Here is a 21,350-nt window from a genome sequence, read left to right as displayed (position 1 = left end):
TGTGGGCATGGCTTGGTGGGCTTGGTGTGGCTTGCTGGGCGTAGCAGGGGAAGGATACTGCAAAATCCCGATTCCCTCCTCACTCCTGCAAGAATATTGCAAAATCTCCATTCCCACCTCACTCTGAGGCCACTCAGAAGTGGTATTTGCCAGTTCTCAGAACTATCCAAAATTTCCACTACCGGATCTCCAGAACCTGTCCGAACCTGCTGGATTTCACCCCTGGTTTACATGTAATAAAAATGAGCCACAATGCTTTCCAAAATCCTTATCTGGCTTGAAAGTAAGTGGAATTTGTGCTTTTAGCCATGGCTAAACACTGCAAAGTATTCCCACTCTAGCAGAAATCATGGGAATTTTTTTTTTTCATGGCACCTCACTCTGACTGTTACTTTTAAAATAGTATGTCTCAGCATTTCTTGCACTTGGGTGATATATGTGTTGTAACATTGTGACACTGAAGACACCAAAAGAAAGAGCAGTCATCTGGGCTGGTGAGGCCTCTTGTGTAAAGTAAATTCTTTTTTATTAACAGCAGATACATAGGATTTAGAATGACAATGATAATGATGTAGTATATATAGGTAGTGAAAGGTGGGTGGTCTTAAACCTCCTGTCCCAAATATTGCCTGGTTCAATACACTTTACAAATCTGCCTCCTGATTGGTATAATAGTTTGAAGTTACTGTTATCACCAACTTATCTTCCAGGGTGGCACCTCATCTTGAGTTTCCTCTAACCCAGCATTTGAGAAAGAAGTGGATTCCACAAATTATATTTGCCTTTCTGGCAAATTAAAAGGAAGAAAATGACAAAGAATAACAAAAAATAAACTCTGTAACTACCTTTCTTAAACCCCTCCCCGCAATATCTTGATAAGATAAAACAATTCCATAAGAGATAAGCACAATATTTATTTTATTAAATTTATATGCTATATTTGAGGTGATTGAGCAGCTTAAAACATAATAAAACATGACACAGAGCATGCCATTATTCATTGTGAAGATGTAAATTCTATGTCTAATAGTGAAATTTTATTCAGAATATCTGCAGTCTGCCTGGCATATAGGTGACCATCTGAAATACTTTGAACATAATTTGAGTTCTCAACAGTAGTAAAAGTATGCTTCCAAATGGGAAGAATTATTGGGCAGCACCAGGATCCTATCATGTTTTTAATGACATTAGAAATATGCTATAGTTTAGCTTTAGGACTGAGTTTGAAAAAATACTTCTTTCTTTAATTGAAAATAGTGTGGTTTCCTGAGCCCAACTCCATGCTCTGCCAAGGCACATTTTTCATTATCAAACTTTATCCTCCAATATTTATAGCACAAAGTTACTATTAATGAATCAATATGCAGATTATTCATTCATTCAATATTTGAAGCTAGTATATAAAATAATCTTACATTATATAGTATTCTTACAATATCTTTTACTCATTTTATTGTCAGTTGCCTTTTGTGAAAGTTATCGCAAATATAGATCCGATACTTTTTCTTCATTTATTTACACCAATCATAATATTTACAGCTGCATTTGAGATGGATTTATATATATTTCGAAAATCATTTTGGCAGGTAAGTCCAATATGTTTTTACTTTTTTCTTTAGAAACATGATAATCAGTGACTCAACCATTTGCTATTTCTTTTCCTCAAATTTTCTCAAATCCTTCCTGGGATTTATATGGTTTTAGGTGTCTTGAGCCTTTTCTTTCTAGTCAGAGTATAAGACAGTTCATTAATGAGGAGCTGCAGATTCTTCACCTCTAATTTGGATGATGGAAACATCTTACCTCAATAGGAGTAACAGATGAGGCCAGAGTTTTTGTGAGGAAAACAGCATTATTGATTACAAAAAGAGGCAAATTTCAAGGTAGTTATGGCTCCTTCCAGAATTCTGAAAAGATATGGAGAAGAGAAGAGGTTAGAGAAGAGTCCAGGGTAATGTCCAATGATGCTTCAACATTTGTGAGGAAAAGGAATTGAAGTGGAGACTGAAAAGCAAGTTACATCAAAAGAAGGGGGAAGGTAAGACTCCTCTTTGTTAGGATGAATTCAGCAAGAGATTAGTGCTGCGGCAGCCTAGTCGTAAGAATTCTTTGAGTATAAAAACTGATATGTTTTAACTTTGGCTTTTCACCAGGTCTTAGCCTACATTCTTGCAGTTTTCATTGCAGTTCTAAGAACAACTTACAATTGTATTGGTATGCATGCACAAAAGTATTGCAATTCTTTTGCACTTTTTCAGCCCTAGTGCTATTATCTCAACAAATAATTGACCATAGTTTCAATTGGGAAAATGTGACAATCCTAGACCAGGCTAAGTCCAAAAATGCAGGGAATTTCTGGAAGCCTGGCACTCTGACAAATCAGCCATTAATAGACACATAGACGTTAACAACATTCATAGACTATACAAAAGAGACAATTTTTCTCAATTGCAGAAAATATGACTTCAGCAACAGAATGGTCAATGCCTGGAATACGCTACCTGACTCTGTGGTTTCATCCCAAAACCCGCCAAATTTTAACCTAAGACTGTCTACTGTTGACCTCACCCTATTCCTAAGAGGTCTGTAAGAGGTGTGCATAAGAGCACCAGCGTGCCTACCATCCCTGTCCTAATGTTTCCTCTATTTGTATCTATTTTATGTATTCAATTCATACTTATACTTATTACCTAATATGTTCTTGACAAATAAATAAAATAAATAAATTAACCAGCCCAAAAGAGAAAAAGAGTCCAAAACCTCTCCACCAGTAATCAGCACTCAGATCAGCACAGATTAACTCCAAGGTCAACTTCAGACTAACAATTAAGTAAGAAATACCCCAATCAAGAAACTGTCAAAGAGCCATCAGTAAACAGACCAACCAAAGAATCTCCACCCACACAGGCAGACAAGTCACCAGAATATAAACTGATAGCAAACAGCATTTCTCACTAGCATTGATGATGTTACCAAGTTAAAGGTAATGAAACGTCTGCAAGAAAACAAGCAAGCTCAGAAAGCACCAAGGATCCCTCAACAAATAGTTACCCACTTGCTGGTTTAAAGTTATAAATAGGCCTAAAGAAAAAATAAAAAACGGGCCTGTAATTCTGTGAGCAGGAAATGTTGGCTGAATGTTGCAAACTGTTATAATAGTTATCACTTTATCATGCATTGCTCTTCTGTTTATTCATAGTCTGGAAATTAATTTTTATGTTAAATTTTTTTTATAAATTTCAGCTTGTTATCAGTTCTTGACTAGCTTAAATCAAGTTATTTAGTATCATTCTGTTACTCACAGGGAGACGCAGAGTGGAAGTCTGTACAGTATGTTCCTTTGGATTAGCTTCTTGGATTTATTTCATTTCTATCAGTATGAATGGTATTGGAGTGAGTTTAATTCAAGAGCTATTGACTGAAGAGATAAAGTCTACTGACAGAATCATTGAATGAGGAAATGTAAATACTTGCATCCAAATCTCAGGAGCTGCAAAAATGAACAACTCTGACTAAATATGTTCCATTGAGATTGAAATACAAAATTTCAAAAATGACATTCAGCTCAAACACTAGGAGCACTCTCCCATACCTCATAAATATCTGCTTAGAATTTCTCAACCCTATGGATCAGATTTTGAAATGTAAATAGGGGGCTTTAGGAGAAAAGAATCCAATCTTTTCCTACCTTTTTAACTGGGTTTCTACATCTTTTCTTTTTTTTCATTTTATTAGATTTATATACCGCCCTACTCCCGAAGGACTCAGGGCGGTGAACAGCCAGAAAAATAAAACACACAAACTATAAAATTTAAAAGACAATATAAAAACCCATTAAATAATTTGGCCCAAAACAATTTAAAACACCCCTAATGTTTTAAAACCAATTTAAAAATTTACAATTTAAAAAGGGAAAGTTAAGCCAGGCCAGCCTGTTGAAATAGAAAGATCTTGAGGGTGCGGCGGAAGGTGCGTAGATCCGGGATCCTCCGTATCTCCAGGGGGAGCTCGTTCCAGATAGCAGGTGCTCCCACAGAGAAGGCTCTCCCCCGGGGGCCGCCAGTTGACACCTTGGCCAACGGCACCCTGAGGAGCCCCTCTCTATGTGAGCGTACTGGCTGGTGAGAGGCTACTGGTGGCAGAAGGCGGTCCTGTAAGTACCCTGGTCCTAAGCCATCTTAATACGTTTGGTGCCATCTTTGGAGTTCTCTTCGCGCACACGCTTTGCATATGATCACCGCACACATTCTCGCTTCGCTTGCATGCACGCCGAACTTGCACTCCGCGCAAGCGCATTAGATTTCTGCCCAGCTGAGGTGTGCCGTGCCTATCAGCTTGGCTAAAAAACGACAAAGGTAGTTATAACGCGGGGGCGGGTGAGCCCAGCTCACAATCATAGAGAACTGGTTCGCTGACGTCATACCATTACCACTACTGGCTCGCCTGAACCAGGCTGAACTGGGAGCAACCCACCACTGAAGCATATCAAAGTGAGAAGCTGTTACATTTTCTTAGCTTCACCTGGCAAGCAGTTCATTGCATTGCATTCCATTGCAATCTCTTTTCCTCCCAAGCCTCAGTTGATAAGTAGTTAAACTGCTAGACAAAAAAATGACTTATTCTACTCAAGGTTCCAATCTAAAACAACTATAAGCATAATAGTTGCCAATTTCCATATGATTTGCATTAATTACTGGCATGCTGTACTTTTCTAATTCTACTTCCTAATTTTAAAATTAAAAGTTTACAGAGGTTGATGGCACTTTTCTTTTAGTCAGAATGGAAGGCAGTTCCCTCGCTCCTTTGGCAAGATCTTTCCATTTTTCTTCTAAACTACTCACCTCCATCAAAAACTTTTGTTTGGGGAAGAGTTATAAAAGACTGCTTAAGTCTATTTTATGTGATAATTGGGACATTATTTCACCTACTTCTATATTTGGATCTAGAAGTACGTATTTTCTGGCGTATAAGACGACTGGGCATATAAGACGACCCCTGAATTTTCCTGTTAAAATATAGGGTTTGGGCTATACTCACCATGTAAGACTACCCCTCTTCTAACGCACACCAAATAAAAATTAAAAAACATCAACTGGCTCACCCACAATGTAAAAGCAGCTGTGCTAGACCCAAAATGGCCCCTGCAACAAGCAGGAACCTCACACAGCCACAAAAAGCCCCCCCAAAAACAACTTTCACACTTTACACACACACAACACAACACAACTGGCTCACCCACAATGTAAAAGCAGCTGTGCTAGACCCAAAATGGCCCCTGCAACAAGCAGGAACCTCACACAGCCACAAAAAGCCCAAAAACCCAACTTTCACACTTTACACACACAAAATTCCACATACAGCTTTGTGAGATTTTGTGTGTTTGTGTAGTTAGAGTGAAACACTACAGAAACACATTAAATCTCAGAAAGCTGCACAAATATTATTTTATTTTATTTTATTTTTATTTTTTATTTTTATATGAAAGCTAAATTTAAAACTTCCTAAACTTTAAATGGCTAGGTCTAAAAAAGAACAACTAAAAAAAACCCCAATTAACTATTTTTTATTTTAAAGATCCCAAAGGGGAAAAAAACTTACCCAATAGAACAGGGGTCTCCAACCTTGGCAACTTTAAGACTTGTAGACTTCAACTCCCAGAATTCCTCAGCCAGCTTTGTTTTGCTGGCTGAGGAATTCTGGGAGTTGAAGTCCACAACTCCCTGCCTGCTTGATTGCAGGCAGGGAGTTGCTTGCTGATGGAATGGATTCAGGCAAGCGAAGCAAGGCAAGCAGCTAAGGTAAGCAAGCTGGGGGGGGGGAACTTTTTTCCTTCTCCATGGCTCTGGCGATCCCAGCTGAGTTGCCTGATTAGCAGATTGTCAGAGCTTGGATCGCCAGAGCCATGTGAAAGGAGAAAAGTTTTTTCCTTCTCCATGGCTCTGGCATCCAGCTGCGTTGCCTGATTAGCAGATCATCAGAGCTTGGATCGCCAGAGCCATTTAAGGCTCGTCAGAGCCTTTCGGGCTGGTCTGCCTGGTTACAGGAGAACGACACCCGGCGTATAAGACGACACCCGACTTTTGAGAAGATTTTCATGTGTTAAAAAGTCGTCTTATACGCCGGAAAATACGGTATTCCTGACTGAGCTTTCTTTCAATGCCCATGTGCCTCTATTAGCTTAGATCAGTGGTGAAATTCAAATATTTTTACCATCGGTTCTGTGGGCATGGCTTGGTGCGCATGGTGTGGCTTGATGGGCAAGGTTGGGGAAGGATACTGCAAAATCTCCATTTCCACCCCACTCCAGGGGAAGAATATTGCAAAATCTCCATTCCCACCCCACTCTGGGACCAGCCAGAGGTGGTATTTGCCGGTTCTCCAAACTACTCAAAATTTCCACTACCGGTTCTCCGAATTGCTCAAAATTTCCACTACCAGTTCTCCAGAACCTGTCAGAACCTGCTGGATTTCACCGTTGGTTTAGATCCAGAGACCTTATTGTCCGGCTTTGCAGATAAAATAAAACGTAAACTAGTTCCCATCATTTTGGGATTTTTTAAAAAAGGGAATTTACTTTTTCTCCTTTGACATTAGTGCCACCTTGTGGTTCCACTTTGAAAAAGCACCTTCACAAATAAGGTGAGCAAAAATTTCATCTTCTGGGTAAGTTATTCTCTTAAACTACTCAGCCATAGAAGAAGACAACAAAAGTTCTGCTACACAGTCTTTCAGTCACATTCATCAGAGAAGAGTTAACTACTAAGCAGGAAGTAATCTCTTCAGGTCTTGTTTCAGTAAGGCTTTCTCAGATTTTCTTGTGGGTTTCAAAAACAGCCCTCAGAGGTTCTCAACATAGATACCCAACTTGTCAATTGGGTAGCTGATATCCACCCCCCAATATATTTGTTCAAAGTAACTATGAAAAGTTAGAAAAGAAAAAAAGATAGCCAATTGAGATTGATAGAATCATGGTCAGAGAATATCCTTTTTCTGTTAAATTTCTGAGGCTATATGAATAAAGTGGAGGTAGTTGAATTAATTGGTGACACTTATTAAAAGTGAAGGTAAGTGAAAATGAGTTGGGATTATAGTTCAGATATTATCTAGTGGATTTGGGAGTTAAAAGGTCTTTGTGTCATAAATTTTATCTTTACTTTGGATTGTAGTTCTATTTTTATTGTTTTTAGAAATATTTATCTTTTATAGTTTTATTGCTTTTAATATTATAAGCTACACAGAGTTGCTTTGAAATGAGATGACCAGTGATGGAATTATTAAGATAGCAGAGAAGAAAGCAAGAGCAAAAGCGGAATTTTTAACTGTCTTGCAGGAAAAATATAGTTTGCACAGTAAGGTTGCAGCATGAAGAATTAGGATAGTGTTACTGAGACAAAAGCACACAAAGTGCATGTGATAAGAGGAAATGAAGCTGAATCAGGCTGTGGTACATGGAGCCTTATCAAGAGAGGCTGATAAGTGCTGGTACTAGAGGAGGAGAACCAAGGAAGAAATCTGAGAAGAGTGTCCAAAGCTGGTCTGTTAGTCCGTGCTGTATTATTCCACAACAGAATAATACAGCACGTGGGTTTAGGCTGTGGGTGTGGAGTTGGATTTTTGCATAGTTTTCTTTCACATATATCTAAGCCTTGAAACTGCTGGGTCTGGGCATGTCTCTCAAAACAACTTGCCATTTGGGTTGACAACTTGAAAGTTTTGTAACAATGCAATGCGAACTGTTATCTGATAGGTGGTCATTGATTAAGAGGATGGTCTGGGGAGATATTATTGGTGGAAACTGGTTTTGTTCTGAACATTGGTTTATACAATGCTGTTAGGGAGAAAAAACTGAAAGAGTGATAGGAAGAATGAATTGTTATTAGGTTCTGAGGATAGAATGAAAACTAATGTGAGAGCTGGGCTTGGGGTATGGATTAATAGGAGAGGGTTAAGGAAATGTTGGTGTTTTGGTAAGGTTTGGGCCTATAATAACTGCTGAATGACTAGTCAATTAAAACCTTTGTACTAACCTTCCTTTTGGATCTCAATTCTGTCTGGTTTATCTAAAATCTTGAATTTTGTATATGAGCATTGCATATTCGCTTACTTTGTGTAAGTATTGTCTTTAACAAGTTACAAACAGGATAGTAGAAAAGGGAATAATATCTTGGCTATTTGAAACTGTCTTGATGTTTATGACTGCAATACATCATTTGAATAACAGTCCGCTAAGAAAAGGCTGATGTATATAACACACTGGCTGAATGAATAACATGGTTTTAAATTAACTGTAAAGTTCCTTACCAAATTGGTTTCAAAGTGGCTTAGTTCAAACAGTGTGGATGCAGGTAAGAAAAAAAATAAGCTGATGAAGATCCTTCCACTGTTACTGAAGCAGATCTTGCAGTCAAGATAAAAATAATCTGGGGATCATATTTCCAGTTTAATTTTTTTCTCTCCTTTCTATTAGTATTGGAAATATTATCCATGAATATATTGTAAAAGGAATAGTACAGATTGTCCTGTTATTTGAGATTGTCCAGCCAATTCTAGCTAATTGGACAGAGATATCTGAAGTGCACATCTCCATATCTTCATATATAATATCACCATTATTTCTCTTTCTGTCAGATGCATTAGGTTAATCATAATTCTCCACAGTACTGTTGTTTTTCCATATATTATCCTCCTGTTGATTATATTTCATACACGCAGCTGTGATGAACCAAATATGTACAAGTATTTTATATATTATGATATCTTTTGTATCAAATATGAACAAAAGTGTGTGAAATGTGAATAGTCTGTGTTTATAACTTTTCTAAATGTATCACTAATTGGTGTAAGTATAAGCAGTCCTCACTTAATGACCTTAATTGGGATCAGACTTTCCATTGCTAAATGAAATTGTTGTTAGGCAAAATGCCACATGACTGCACCACTTAGTGATGTCACTTCCCATTGCAATCGTAAGGCAAGGACTGCACGGTCATCGGAAGCTTCACCTATTCCACCCTGCTTGCCTGCACTTCACTTTGAAAAGGACCAGCAGCTGCCTTGGCCAGCTGTACTTTGCTAGCAGTGGAAGGAAGAAGATGGAGTGTGGGGCTGCGGGAATAGATGCGGCAAAGGGCTGGGTGGTCAAAAGGGCAGAATGGCAGGTAGAAGGAATTGAAATACATGCTGTGGTCATAATTGTAGGTGGGCTGCCAAGTGCTGAACTTTGATCACATGACTGGGGCGCTGCAACGGTATAACTTTGAGAACTGGTTGCGACAACCATTTATTCAGCTCTATCAACTTTGAACAGTTGTTGAACGAATGGTCGTTAAGCAAGGACTACCTTTATGCAATTTACATTTTAGTTAATTTGAGAAAATCATATTTACAACCTTTATTTATTGTATTTATTGCATTGTATTTAGCAAATGATTTTGAAATAATATAAATGAATTCTAGCCATTTGAATTCCAAAAATATATGGATACATTGTTTTTTACAGGTGGTAATTCTGTCAGTTCCTGGATTTTTGATGAATTGTGCTTTCCTTGGATGGATAACTTATAAAATTAATAAATATAATTGGTCTTGGGATGATAGCATGTTGTTTGGCATAATTCTTAGTACAACAGATCCTATCCTTTCTGTGGCCTCTGTAAGAAACCTTGGTGAGTTAACTTTCTTATGCAGTATGAAACCTACTTCTTTTTTTCTGATGGTATCATTGCCAGAGTAGTACATGATATGATCATAAGAGTTGAAGAAGCTACAGCCAGTTTAATGAACTTCACTGATGCCTAGTATATCAATGTTGAGCCTATTCATTTTGATGTTACATGTTCTTAATTTGAAGGTCTTCGAACAGCAGAGATCTCTCTTTTTACTAGGAGCTGTGTCAATGGCTGGAGGGACCATTAGGATTTACCCCATCCATGTCATAGATACTCCTGCTACCATGATAGTGTCTTTCTTCTTCCACTATAGCTTTATTGGTACCTCCCAGCCAGGGGGATACACTGGTACCATATTTCTACATTTTTGAGTTGATCCGTAAAGTTTTTTGGCGGGGAACACTGGAGTAGGTCTTTCCATAGGCCAGAGCTATGTTGGTCAGTATAATAGCCTTATACTGTTCACTCACCACCACTACAGTGAGGTATGGTTGCAAGGGGCAAGGGGGGCTGCTAAAACAAATAGGTCCAAATCACATTTGAAAAAGTAATTAATGGCTACAGAATTCATAGATTTGATAGAGAGAACATTAGGATTGATTTCAATTTCATAAAGTCATAGAGTCATAGACCTGAAGGGGCCATTTAATCATGAATCCAAACTTCTGTTCATTGCTGAAGTACAGATTAAAGTACTTTTACAGAAGAATATTCATCCTCTTAGAACATCCACTGAAAGGAAACCTACTAACTCCTTGGATAATTGATATTCTGGGCAATATTATTTCAGATACTGTAGTATCATATCTGTTCTGTCCCCGTCTCACACATGCACACAAACAGTCAGCCAGGAGTTAATAAAACCAGCAGTCAGGAATTTCTTTGAGATAACAGAATTGGCAGCAACCCAGTAGCTGCCTGCAAAAAACTTTACTTACAAAGGGAGGTTTTTCTCCTCCGTCCGATAAACCAAAATAAGTCCACGAAGTCAAAGAATTGTCTAGTCCAGTCCATAATAAATCCAAGGAGGGCATATAATGAAGTTCCAGAAACAGTATGATTTGCTAGCTTTTCAGTTTTGTCCGTCACAAGGCCTGAATGGCCATCACACCCCCTTTTATCCCCTGTGGGGTGTGGTCCAATGACTCAGCTTAATCTCTGGCACGCCTCCTTCTCTGCTGCACGTGCTTGTCTTTCCGACGCTGTCGGGGATCCAGCCAAGACTCATTTCCATCGCTGTCTAACTGCGGCTGCTTGGAAGTGCCTGGCTCCTGGCCTATCTCTTGGCCTCCGGAGGACACCTGAGGCATTGCCAGAGAGGAGGGTCCTGGAGAGGGAGGCCTTGCCAACTCCTCTCCTTCACTTTCGGAGTCTTCTCCCTCTGATAAGATGGGCTCGGGGGTCGGAGTCACAACAATATCTTCCCTATGACCTCTCAGTCCTGATCATCCCCTACCTCATCAATCAGCCCTCTTTTACTTTGGATCTTCAGGGCTGCCACACTTAGTGCTGTGGGAAACTGGGAAGGGGGATTGTATGGAGTTGTGGAGATATCTAGCCATAATAACATTCTTTTCTCTAAGAGTCAAGGACATTCTGCCTGCACCTGGAATGGCGTGACTGGGAGACATCTCCAGTTGGGAGGGTGCATTGAATGGACCGTGTGATGGACATGTGGGTGCAGGGCTTTCTTTTGGGTGGGGAAAACCTGGAAGCTTTCAGATTCGGGTTTTCCCAGATGTGCCAATATGACATCTCTATTAAAATGAAACTTTGAGGAACTTCTAGTTTTGGGGTCTTCTTTCATTGGGGGTGTTACTTGGAACCCTGACATAATGATTGTTTTACTTTGAATATAATTGAAGAAGTCTAGCATCCTTTGCCAATTTCACCTCATTCTGAGCATGGTCAATCACAGCAATTAACTTTGAGACATTATGAGCATGCATAATGTAAACTGGTAATGGGATTTATATTGAGAAACTCATGATGCTGTTATTTCATCATTGCTTTTTAGATAAAAAATTAAGTGTGGTAATGCCCCCTCCCATTAGATTTCTTTACTTGTTAACAATAAAAGTGAATCTTAATTCACTTAAATAGTTGTCTTTTGAGGGGGGGAGTTATGGCTTTTTTATTGTATTTTTTTTTGTTTTTATTTTTGTAAACTGCCCAGAGTCACTGAGAGTGAGTTGGGCAGTCATATAAATTTTCTTAAATAAATAAATGACTGGATTACATTAATTTTCATATTTTTTTCTTAGGCCTTTCAAAAATAGTTATCAACTTAATTAAAGGTGAATCTTTGTTTAATGATGCAACTACAGTAATTGTTTTTGAATTGTATAAGGACCTTATAAATCAGAGCCACCAGGAAGTAGGTATGTTCTATTTTTATGTAACTTTTTCTTGCATAGAATAATATATAGTAATACCGTGATTCTCAACAGATAATTTTTAATTATATGTTTGCAAGGCCATTCGAATTACAATATTTAGTACCGGTATGTATTAATCATTGTTGTCATGCTGCCTAATACAGTGAGTAATGATAATTACTTTATTATTTCACTCTATTTGTACACTCTGAGAAATAATTGCTGTATAGCAGGGGTCCCCAACCCCTGGGCCATGGCTCATTACTGGGTTGTGGTCCATTGGGAACTGGGCTGCTGAAGGGTGGGTGAATGGACAAAGCTTCATTTGAGCATTCATAGGATTTAGATTGTGTGTGTGAAACCATTCCCCTGCTACTGAAATCGCCAAAGCCACCTCCCAGCACCACCGGTCCGTGGAACCAAAACAGTTGGAGACCGCTGCTCTATAAAATCTTAGTTATATGTAGTTTGCAGAAACTATGGGTTGTGAAATGGGCATTTCATTTTATTGGATTTAGATGTTGCCTGACTTCAAAATGGGTCTGAGCACCTCCAAAAAAAAAAAAAAGACTAAAGGCAGTGTCATGTAGATAACAAGACAGCATCTGACAATTCAATACAACATTTACAGAAATTCATCCACTGAGGAGGCCTCATCCACCGTAATGGAAGACCTGGAAGAAAAATTAGTTTGTTTATTTATATTATATGTATATAGCTACCAATCCCAGACAAGTGACTCTTGATGGTTCACAAGATTAAAACAAACAAACCCCAAACATACTCCTCTGGTACCCAAGAATGCACTGTTAATCCCACTTACCATCAATAGAAAGAAAACTCATCTGCCTCCTGGCAAAATTTCCAGAAATGGCCAGGTCTTCAGTGCCTCGTGAAAGGCTAACAGGTTTGAGGCCATTCATATGTTGGGAATGATGCTGCCTGGTCCACAGATCAGGTACTACTATTGAGAAAGCATGACTGGTCCCATACCATGACATTCTTTAATAGAGGAAACCCAAAACATATTCTCTTTATCAGATCTGGTGGGGTAGGCAGAAATAATAGGAGAAAGATGGTTACACAAGTAGCCTGGTGATGTGCCATGGAGGTCTTTGTAAGCAATAATCAGTATCTTGAATTATATCTGGAAGCCTACTGAGAGCCAGTTCAGCTCATGGAGCAACAATGTTACATGCACATAGTGAGATATGCCAAAAAATTCCCAGTGAGTCCAGTACATCCTCAGATTGTTCACCAAATTTAACTGGAGAAGTGCATCGTCATGCACTTTTAAAATAGGTATTAGACATAATTGTCTTGAATGATAAGCGTTGCTGTAATTTCTTTAAGAGAGTCACAATTGAATGATACACTCCTAAAGCTATTCAAAGATTTATATATTTTTGTTGCCTACTAAAATGTGCCCACATATTTTAGATTACTGTATGCATATTGTCCTCGCAGTAAAATCATTACTGGTAGAATGGTTCCAATTCTATGGTTCCAATATCCAATTACATTAGTCATGTTTTAGTCCCATTTGAATCAATGAGTTTAAGTCTATAATTTTGTTTCACTGTAAGACTTTTAGTGTTTTAAATAATATTACTTTGATTTGACTAAGGCAAGAATATAACTTTAATCTAGGCAGTATATGATATAAAACGGAATTGTTAAAATTATGATAGTTAGATATGCAATATTAAAAGTAATTTAATAAAAACAATCAAATTGTAATTATTTTTTCCTTTTATAGTTCAAGAGATTTTTATAAAACTGTTTTTAAAATTTTTTGCAAGTGCTGCATTTGGATTTTTGAGTTCAAGGCTAGTTCTTTATTGGTTGCAACATATTTTCAATGATGGAATAATTGAAGTAGTTTTAAGCTTCTCCATGGCATACATAATTTTTTTTATTGGTAAGTTCACGATATAATCTTTATCAAATGCTTAATTTTAAAGTAGACTTGCTTATTTTTGTATAATAATGACTTTTTTTCCCTTTCTATCTTCAGCTGAATGGCTTGGCATGTCTGGAGTTATAGCTCTTGCTATTCTGGGCCTTCTTTTAGATTCGGTATCCTTTAGTCCAGGAATGGATATTTTTCTTTACAAGTAAGAGTTTATCTCTTTACCTTAAGTAAATATTTACTTTCTTTCATTTACATATAATATAATATAAATTAGTGCCATTAAAATGGCTGTAGAATGGTAGAATGAATTTCCATTTTGCAAATTCTTTATTTATAGTTGTAATTGTATACCAGGTTTTTATAAAAGAAATGGTAAATATGAATATTGATAAACTAAAATTATTATAATTTCAGTCTATAGAATTTATGTTTTGCTCACAAGAAATCTCATGAAAATGGGCTTGAGTGAGAAGTCAGAGAGACAGAAGAAAATTATTTGTATGCCATCTAAACTGCTGCTCATTGACTGCTGTGGCCAAGCTGATTGAAGTGGTCTCAGGCACAATGGTGGAGGTATAAATCTTGAGGCTGTTTTGAATTACTCAGTTTGGATAGCATGCTCCAACGAAAATCATAGGGCGATCTCAGTGTACTCTTTTCCTGATATTGGCCATGCAACATCAGCTGTAATCTGGTCTTTTTACCTAGATGCTAGGTGAGTGGTCTGAAAGTAGAGGAAGTTGAAATACTGCCACAATTGTAATTAGAATGCTTCCTAGTAAAGAATGATCTCGGTTCAATGGTGATGAATTTCCAGACTAATAGGCTGCATTGTAATTATTTGGTATCTAGAGGTTTCACTAGCAACTGTGATTGGCAACTTCAGAGATGCAATTGGTCTGCTCTGTGGTACACTTCTTGGGAGCTCACAGACTACTGAGCAGGAATTGATTTGAGTTTTTGTATTTGCAAATGAACTAATTTTTAATTGGACCATGCCATTGGAATTCTGGAAAGCTAGCTGATTCTTCATCCGGATGAAATTATACTTGGTCCAATTTGAAGAAGTTCCAGAGGAGCAAATTTTTTGATTGGTCTTTGAAATACATTGTTGTTTATTATTTGTCAGGTGAGATTGCTGAAGATTTTAAGTGTCAATTAAGGGCTTTTTTATTTTGGTGTGATATAAAGTTGGAATCAGGCTTTGTTAACCTTAAGACTGTCTTCTTTTCTTGTAAAAGTTACCGTGTTTATAAATCTCAATAGTTTCTCTGTGGAACTGTGCATGATAATTTGACATGATTGGTAGTAGTTATGTGTCTTTAAACTGAATTTTATGCCCATTATGTAGCAGTAAGTGTTCAACTACTGTGGATTTTTCAAATTTTTCTAGCCGACAATATTTTTCATGTTCTTTTAGATGAATTAATACTACGTTTTATAGTTCCAATATATATCTGTCCAAGCTGCTAAGTATAATAAATTCCTGATGATAGAAGTGGACTTCTGCCAGCATAGGTGACTGAATCCTTTCTTGGATGTTTCTTGTTCATTTGTAAAAAAAGTTGTATTTCTTTAGTTCTTCTAAATTTTTCTTTAATGGTTTAATAAGCCCACTATAGCAGTACTTTCACTTATTTCTGCTATGTACAAGTCCTTGTTACCCTCATTATGTCACTTATAACAATCTAGACTTTACATTGGAGACCATATTAACTACACCTGAAATCATCCTTGTTGCTAGTCAACTGTCTGTTTTGTTTTGAAGGGTTTATAAATTCTTTCTTCTTCCCTGAGATACGAATTCACTTGACTAATCTATCCTCACCCAGAGATGATGATGAATTGGATTTGACATCAGTGGACTCATAGACTTCAATCATTTTGCTTAGTATCTGGCAATAATTCTACACAGTCTTCTGATAATCTCTCATTACTGAGTTGATATGTATAGCTATTCTTGTGGCAGATCCAATAATCTAGCTGACCACACCCAGTTCTGCCTCTCCAGTTTGCTTACGTGCTTACTCTCTTATAGTTGATGAAAAAAGTTTCACAAAAAATATTATTTTTCCCTCTAATTTTTGAATGTTTGAAAATCCTGTATTGGGTTTATGGGTAGACCATTGAATTCTCATTAGCCATCCTGCTCCAATTTTCTGTGATCATGGTAGCAGAAGTTAATATCTATGGTCTAAATCGGTATTGACATATGGAAGACTAGGACCTGGCCTATAAGAGGAGCAAATGGTATAAATCATATATTAACAAATATTCTGGATCCTGGAATTAGCCTTCAGTCCCCTAACATTTTTGGAGTCTGTGCAGACATTGCATTTAGCTGTGCTGTGGTTCTATCTCTTGTTATGATGAATCTGCCATATCATCAGTAAGTATAACTTAGTAATCATGCATGTTTGTGACATACAATGATTTCAGTGAGGGATATGTTGTTTATTTATAACTCTGGTTTATTGGCTAATCATCTATGCATTCACCCAACTTTGGTGACTTTATTTGGATTGAAGGTCAGGACACTTTTTTGGGACCAGATTCCACCCTTCCTCTGCTTCCACAGTCATGGCTGGTACATCAAAGACCAATCCTCTAGCAGGGAGGTCACTGATAGCCTATTGCACAGGTTACCCAGGCTTTGCCCCCATCTCTCATCCTGGGATCTTGCCTGAAGCTTGGACATGGCAATCTGCCAACAACCAGCCTGTCCATTCTTAGCTCATGAGCCATATAAATGGTGATGGGCCAACTTGGCCTACAGGATGTAGTTTGCTAAACCCTAATGTAGGTACATAGCCACTGTATTCTGAAACATTGCTATTAATGAAGAAAATGAAAATGCAGTGTTAGTGCCCAAGAACAAGTATCACAGGATAAATATGAGACTTCCTAAAAAAAATCAGTTGTAGAATATTTCAAAGTTTACTCTGTGCAGATGCAGAGACTTATATATAAATACAATCACTGAGAGAAGACAAAGTTACAGGTAAGCAATCTGTTTCTTTATAAGCCCCCATATTATAAAATCTATAGTTTTTTCAAGAACTGCAATGAACAGAAAATATTTCAAATATTGTGTTATGTGGCCATCATTTCTGTATTGAAGTCAGTGGTGAGTTGCTACCGGTTCTCCCCGGTTCTTATGAACTGGTAATGAAAATTTTGAGTAGTTTGGAGAACCGGTAAATACCAACTCTGCCTGGCCCTGCCCCCAGTCTATTTGCTGCCTCCCAACTCCCAGCTGATCGGCTAGAAGGAAAAAATCAGGGCTCACCTGACAAAGACGAGGAAAAAAAAACAAGACACCGTCGCTTTAAATTGAGAAGCCAAGAAGCCTCCCAACTGATCGGCTAGAAGGAAAAAATCAGGACTCGCTTCTCAGCCAGGAGATCACTTGGCAAAGAAGAAGGGGGGGGGGAACACCGTCGCTTTAAATTGACAAGCCAAGAAGCAGCTGCTGGAAGGAGATTTTTGCTTGCAGAAGTGACATTCAGCAGTTTGTTTCTCGGCAGCTGAACAACAAATTGGATAAGAGGAGGGATTCTTATATGGTTCTATGTTTTTGAAGTTTTGGGGTTTGTGCAACATGGGCTTTGTGTTTCTAAAAAGGTTTGGGTGATTTCCATTGTGAAATATCCTGTCTTGAATGAGTTTTCTGCCTGCTTGTAAATGGAGCTGAACTTCTGGCTTGCACTTTCTATTATCTCTAAGCACCTGTAGCTGTTTTCTTCTTACAAAGTTTCCTTTATGCAGCTGGCAGGAATGTGGAATGAGTATCAGGCAGGTTCCTTGTTAGCAGCTTGATTTTTCCTTGCTTTTCTGGGAGCCTTTTCTTATGAGTAATATTTTATTTGGGGAAATGAAGAGGGGAGAGTTTGATTCCTTCCCAGAGCAGGCTAGTGGGGTGGGGAGGGAATGGGGATTTTGCAGTATCCTTCCCCTGTCATGCCCACCAAGCCACACCCACAGAACCAGTAGTAAAAAATTTTGAAACCCACCACTACATAAGTCCATCTTAATATGCTATTCCTGGTATGTGATGTTTTGTATACATACAGAGAAAGAAGCAGTCTTGTAATCTTTGACTTTTAGGCTTGCTGTCAAACATCAGCCATAATACTAATGATTGTTCTGAACAATATGCAGGTTGTATTACACGAATGGCTATTTTATATGTGAAATTATGGCTGAAATATTTCTGCACCTTTATTGGTTCACACTGTCAGGAAGTTTCTCCTTAGTTTTAGGTTGCTTCTCTCTTTGTTCAGTTTCCATCCATTGCTTTTTGTTTTGCTTTCTGGTGTTTTGGAAAATACATTGCCCCCCCTCTCTTTCTGGCAGCCCCTTAAAAGCCTGTTGCCTATCACATTCTTGGGCAAAGCATGTGAGCCATTTCCTCCTTTCAGTGGTCCATGAAAATGCATTTAATAGTATGTAGATAATAAAGTTGAAAAAAGGTGAACAACATTTTTACGGAACTATAGATATGTTGAGGCTGGGTGTGACAAGGAATGCCTGGGAGGGGAGGGAACAGGCGAGGCACCCCTTGACGTAAGTAACATTGAGTTGGCCACACCTACCCAGTCACATGACCATCAAGCCATGCCCACAAAATAAGCCACGCCCACAGAGCCGGTAGTAAAAAAATTTAGAACCTACCCCTGATTGAAGTGCTATGGAATTATAAATGTGTTTTGATTTAATTTCAGAGAGGAAAGGAACAATTTATACTCTTATATTAAGTTTGGTCTAGTAGTTAAGGTGCTGGCCTAGGAACCAGGAAACCAGTTCTAGTCCCACTTTAGGCATGAAAAACTGGCTGGGTGATTTTGAGTCAGTTACTCTATCTCAGCCCAACCCACCCTACAGGGCTGTTGATCTGGGTCCACCTTGAGCTATTTATAAACAATTATAAAAGTGGGATAAAAATCATATCAATAAATAATCCCCTTATCACATTAGTTAATATGTTTTGAAATCTTGAAATGATATTAAAATGATTGAATTGGTAGTGTCAATGATTGTCTACATAGTCTAAATAAAAACATTGAAATTGGTTAAATTTTGCTCATCTAATTTTACTTTTTAAAAATGATGATGATGTTATCTATTCAGTTGAGTTTGACTCTTGATGATTCAATGGCCAGCTCTTTCCACATCTTCTGATCTTGCCCTATTTCTTCGAGTTTTTCTATGCTCTGGCTGGTGTCAGGTTTGATAGTGTCCAGTCACCGTATTCTTTGATGGCTTGGTTTCCTTTTTTAAAAATATTTTTAAAAAATATTTCCAGTTTAAAATATAATCTCAAGTGGGTTAACATTTATTACTAACTAAACAATACAGTGATATAATAAAATGCATTTTATTATGTATAAAATAGAAATGTTTATGATAGATTTACGTTTGTAAAATAGTGAGGAATATAATTTAGCTTATGTTATACTGGTAAATGATAAATAATTGCTATATTTGTTTTCTCATTGGCATGTTTTAATATCTCTCTTAATCTGCTTTTTCTTAAACAGGTTTTGGGCCATGCTGACATTTTTGGCTCACATTAATATATATCTTATAATAGGAATTGTGATAGCTCAAAAAACATTTCCAAATATAAATTCTCGTGCTTTTTTTTACATTGTAACAGTCTATCTTTCACTGAATCTTGTAAGGTAAATACTTTTTTACGTTTGTGGAAATTGACTAACATTGCCTATCAGTTTATATCAGTTAAGTGATATTCTTAAATTGCTGTCTTCTAAACATTTAGCTGGAAGTAAGCCACAGTCAAGCATGCATGCATGCACGTACGCACGCACACGCACAGAATATTAAAATTCTTAGTGCTACAGTTACTGTCACTTTGAACCGTGAGATGAGTGGCATATAAATGTGATAAACAAGCTGTCAAAAATCTTTGATCCATGCATTGTAGTTTATTTTAGCATTGGTGTAAAGTGCTCTGTTTGGTTGAATAACTCTGTAATACCTCTGTCATTGAACATGAATGTATATAGCTTATTCTCATTATTTCCTAATGAGTTGCATTGTAATCAAGCTATAGAAGAACTGTTTTCCATTAAATTTTTGCTGTTGAATGTAGGAAGTATTTCCCTTCTTCTTTCATAATGGTTGAAATGAATTATGCCAGTGTTTTAGGGGCTGCATATGCCATGCCCATGAGGGGAAAAGCTTTCTGGAATACTCCAAAACTTTCACATTTTTGACGTGTGTGTGTGTGTGTGTGTGTGTGTGTGTGAATTTAAAAAAAACCCTGCCAGTCAGAGTCATCCTTGGTCTGGACATTGTAAACTATGTTAGAACTCAGTAAATTACAATATAACTTAAAACTAATCATAATGATCTTAATCAACATGGGAGTATTAAGATTTTGTAACACCTGCTCTGTTTTGGAAAAAAGTTATATAGAGAGTATTTGAATAATACATTGGAAATCCAGTGTAGCATAATAGTTAAATTGTTTAATTTGAGGTAGATAAACTCAGGGTCTTCCCATTAGATACACAACTAAGTATTCATTTATAGTGGAGTTCACTGCATAACTTTTTCTCTGTAATTCTGCCAATTATTTTTTCTCAGATTAATAAACTTCACAGGATTATGCATATAAAATAAGGGAAAACTCCCATGTATGTTGTTTAGGGTTTCTAGAGAAAGACAGTGTTTATATGAAAGAAACAATAACATGATATATTTTTGTTTAATAACAAACTTTTATATTGATTGATAAATGCAGTCTTTTATCTTATAGATGATAACGATGAATTATTTGTTTAATAAATTATTTTAATTTTTGATTATGATATAAAATATCACTAATATTTTAAATATAATTTTGCTAATTTTTATATTTTATTTATGTAGGTTTTTAGTTATTTTGACATTGAGTCCTTTTTTGAATCGACTGGGCTATGGATTTAATTGGCGTTGGGGAGCTATTATTGTTTGGAGTGGAATGAGAGGCACTTTTACTTTGAATATGGCTCTTCAAATTAGCCAGACAGAGAGTGAGACTCCAGCTGAGGCTAGCATTAAGAACCAGGTAAAAATTAATTAGTATCTTGAAAAATCAACATTTCTGATAAATTTATATTAGAAATTAAACCTATGCAAATCTTTTTAGCAAAATGTCCTCTGGATCTGCTTTTTAAAGCCTTGAAGTGAAGGCATACCAGCATATTGGACATTGTAATAAAAATATAGTTCAGTTTGACTTGTAAAAAATGTGAGATTTAATTTATATTAAAAATATAAAATAGGTATAAAGGTAGCTCTTGATTTATGACTATTCATTTAGTGACAATTTGAACTTATGACTATTGCAGCATTCCTGTGGTTGTAATTGTGATTCAGGCA

At 37.2% G+C, this 21,350-nt stretch overlaps 1 protein-coding gene across 3 annotated transcripts in view; it reads left to right on the top strand.

The window, feature by feature from the left end:
- Positions 1-21,350, top strand: part of LOC117665166 (solute carrier family 9 member C1-like) — a 100,119-nt gene that overhangs the window by 8,084 nt on the left and 70,685 nt on the right. For all 3 annotated transcript variants that reach the window (XM_034416750.3, XM_034416748.3, XM_034416751.3), the window contains exons 3-9: positions 1,461-1,586; positions 9,500-9,665; positions 11,933-12,049; positions 13,806-13,967; positions 14,064-14,163; positions 19,502-19,645; positions 20,859-21,036. In XM_034416750.3, coding sequence (XP_034272641.1) covers positions 1,461-1,586; positions 9,500-9,665; positions 11,933-12,049; positions 13,806-13,967; positions 14,064-14,163; positions 19,502-19,645; positions 20,859-21,036 — 993 coding nt within the window. The remainder of the gene's footprint in view (positions 1-1,460; positions 1,587-9,499; positions 9,666-11,932; positions 12,050-13,805; positions 13,968-14,063; positions 14,164-19,501; positions 19,646-20,858; positions 21,037-21,350) is intronic.

This window comes from Pantherophis guttatus, chromosome 1 (genome assembly GCF_059756535.1).
Source record: "Pantherophis guttatus breed Tessera chromosome 1, ASM5975653v1, whole genome shotgun sequence".
Taxonomy (NCBI): domain Eukaryota; kingdom Metazoa; phylum Chordata; class Lepidosauria; order Squamata; family Colubridae; genus Pantherophis; species Pantherophis guttatus.
The sequence above is the reverse complement of the archived record's forward strand: the minus strand, read 5'-3'. Positions and strand labels throughout refer to the sequence as shown.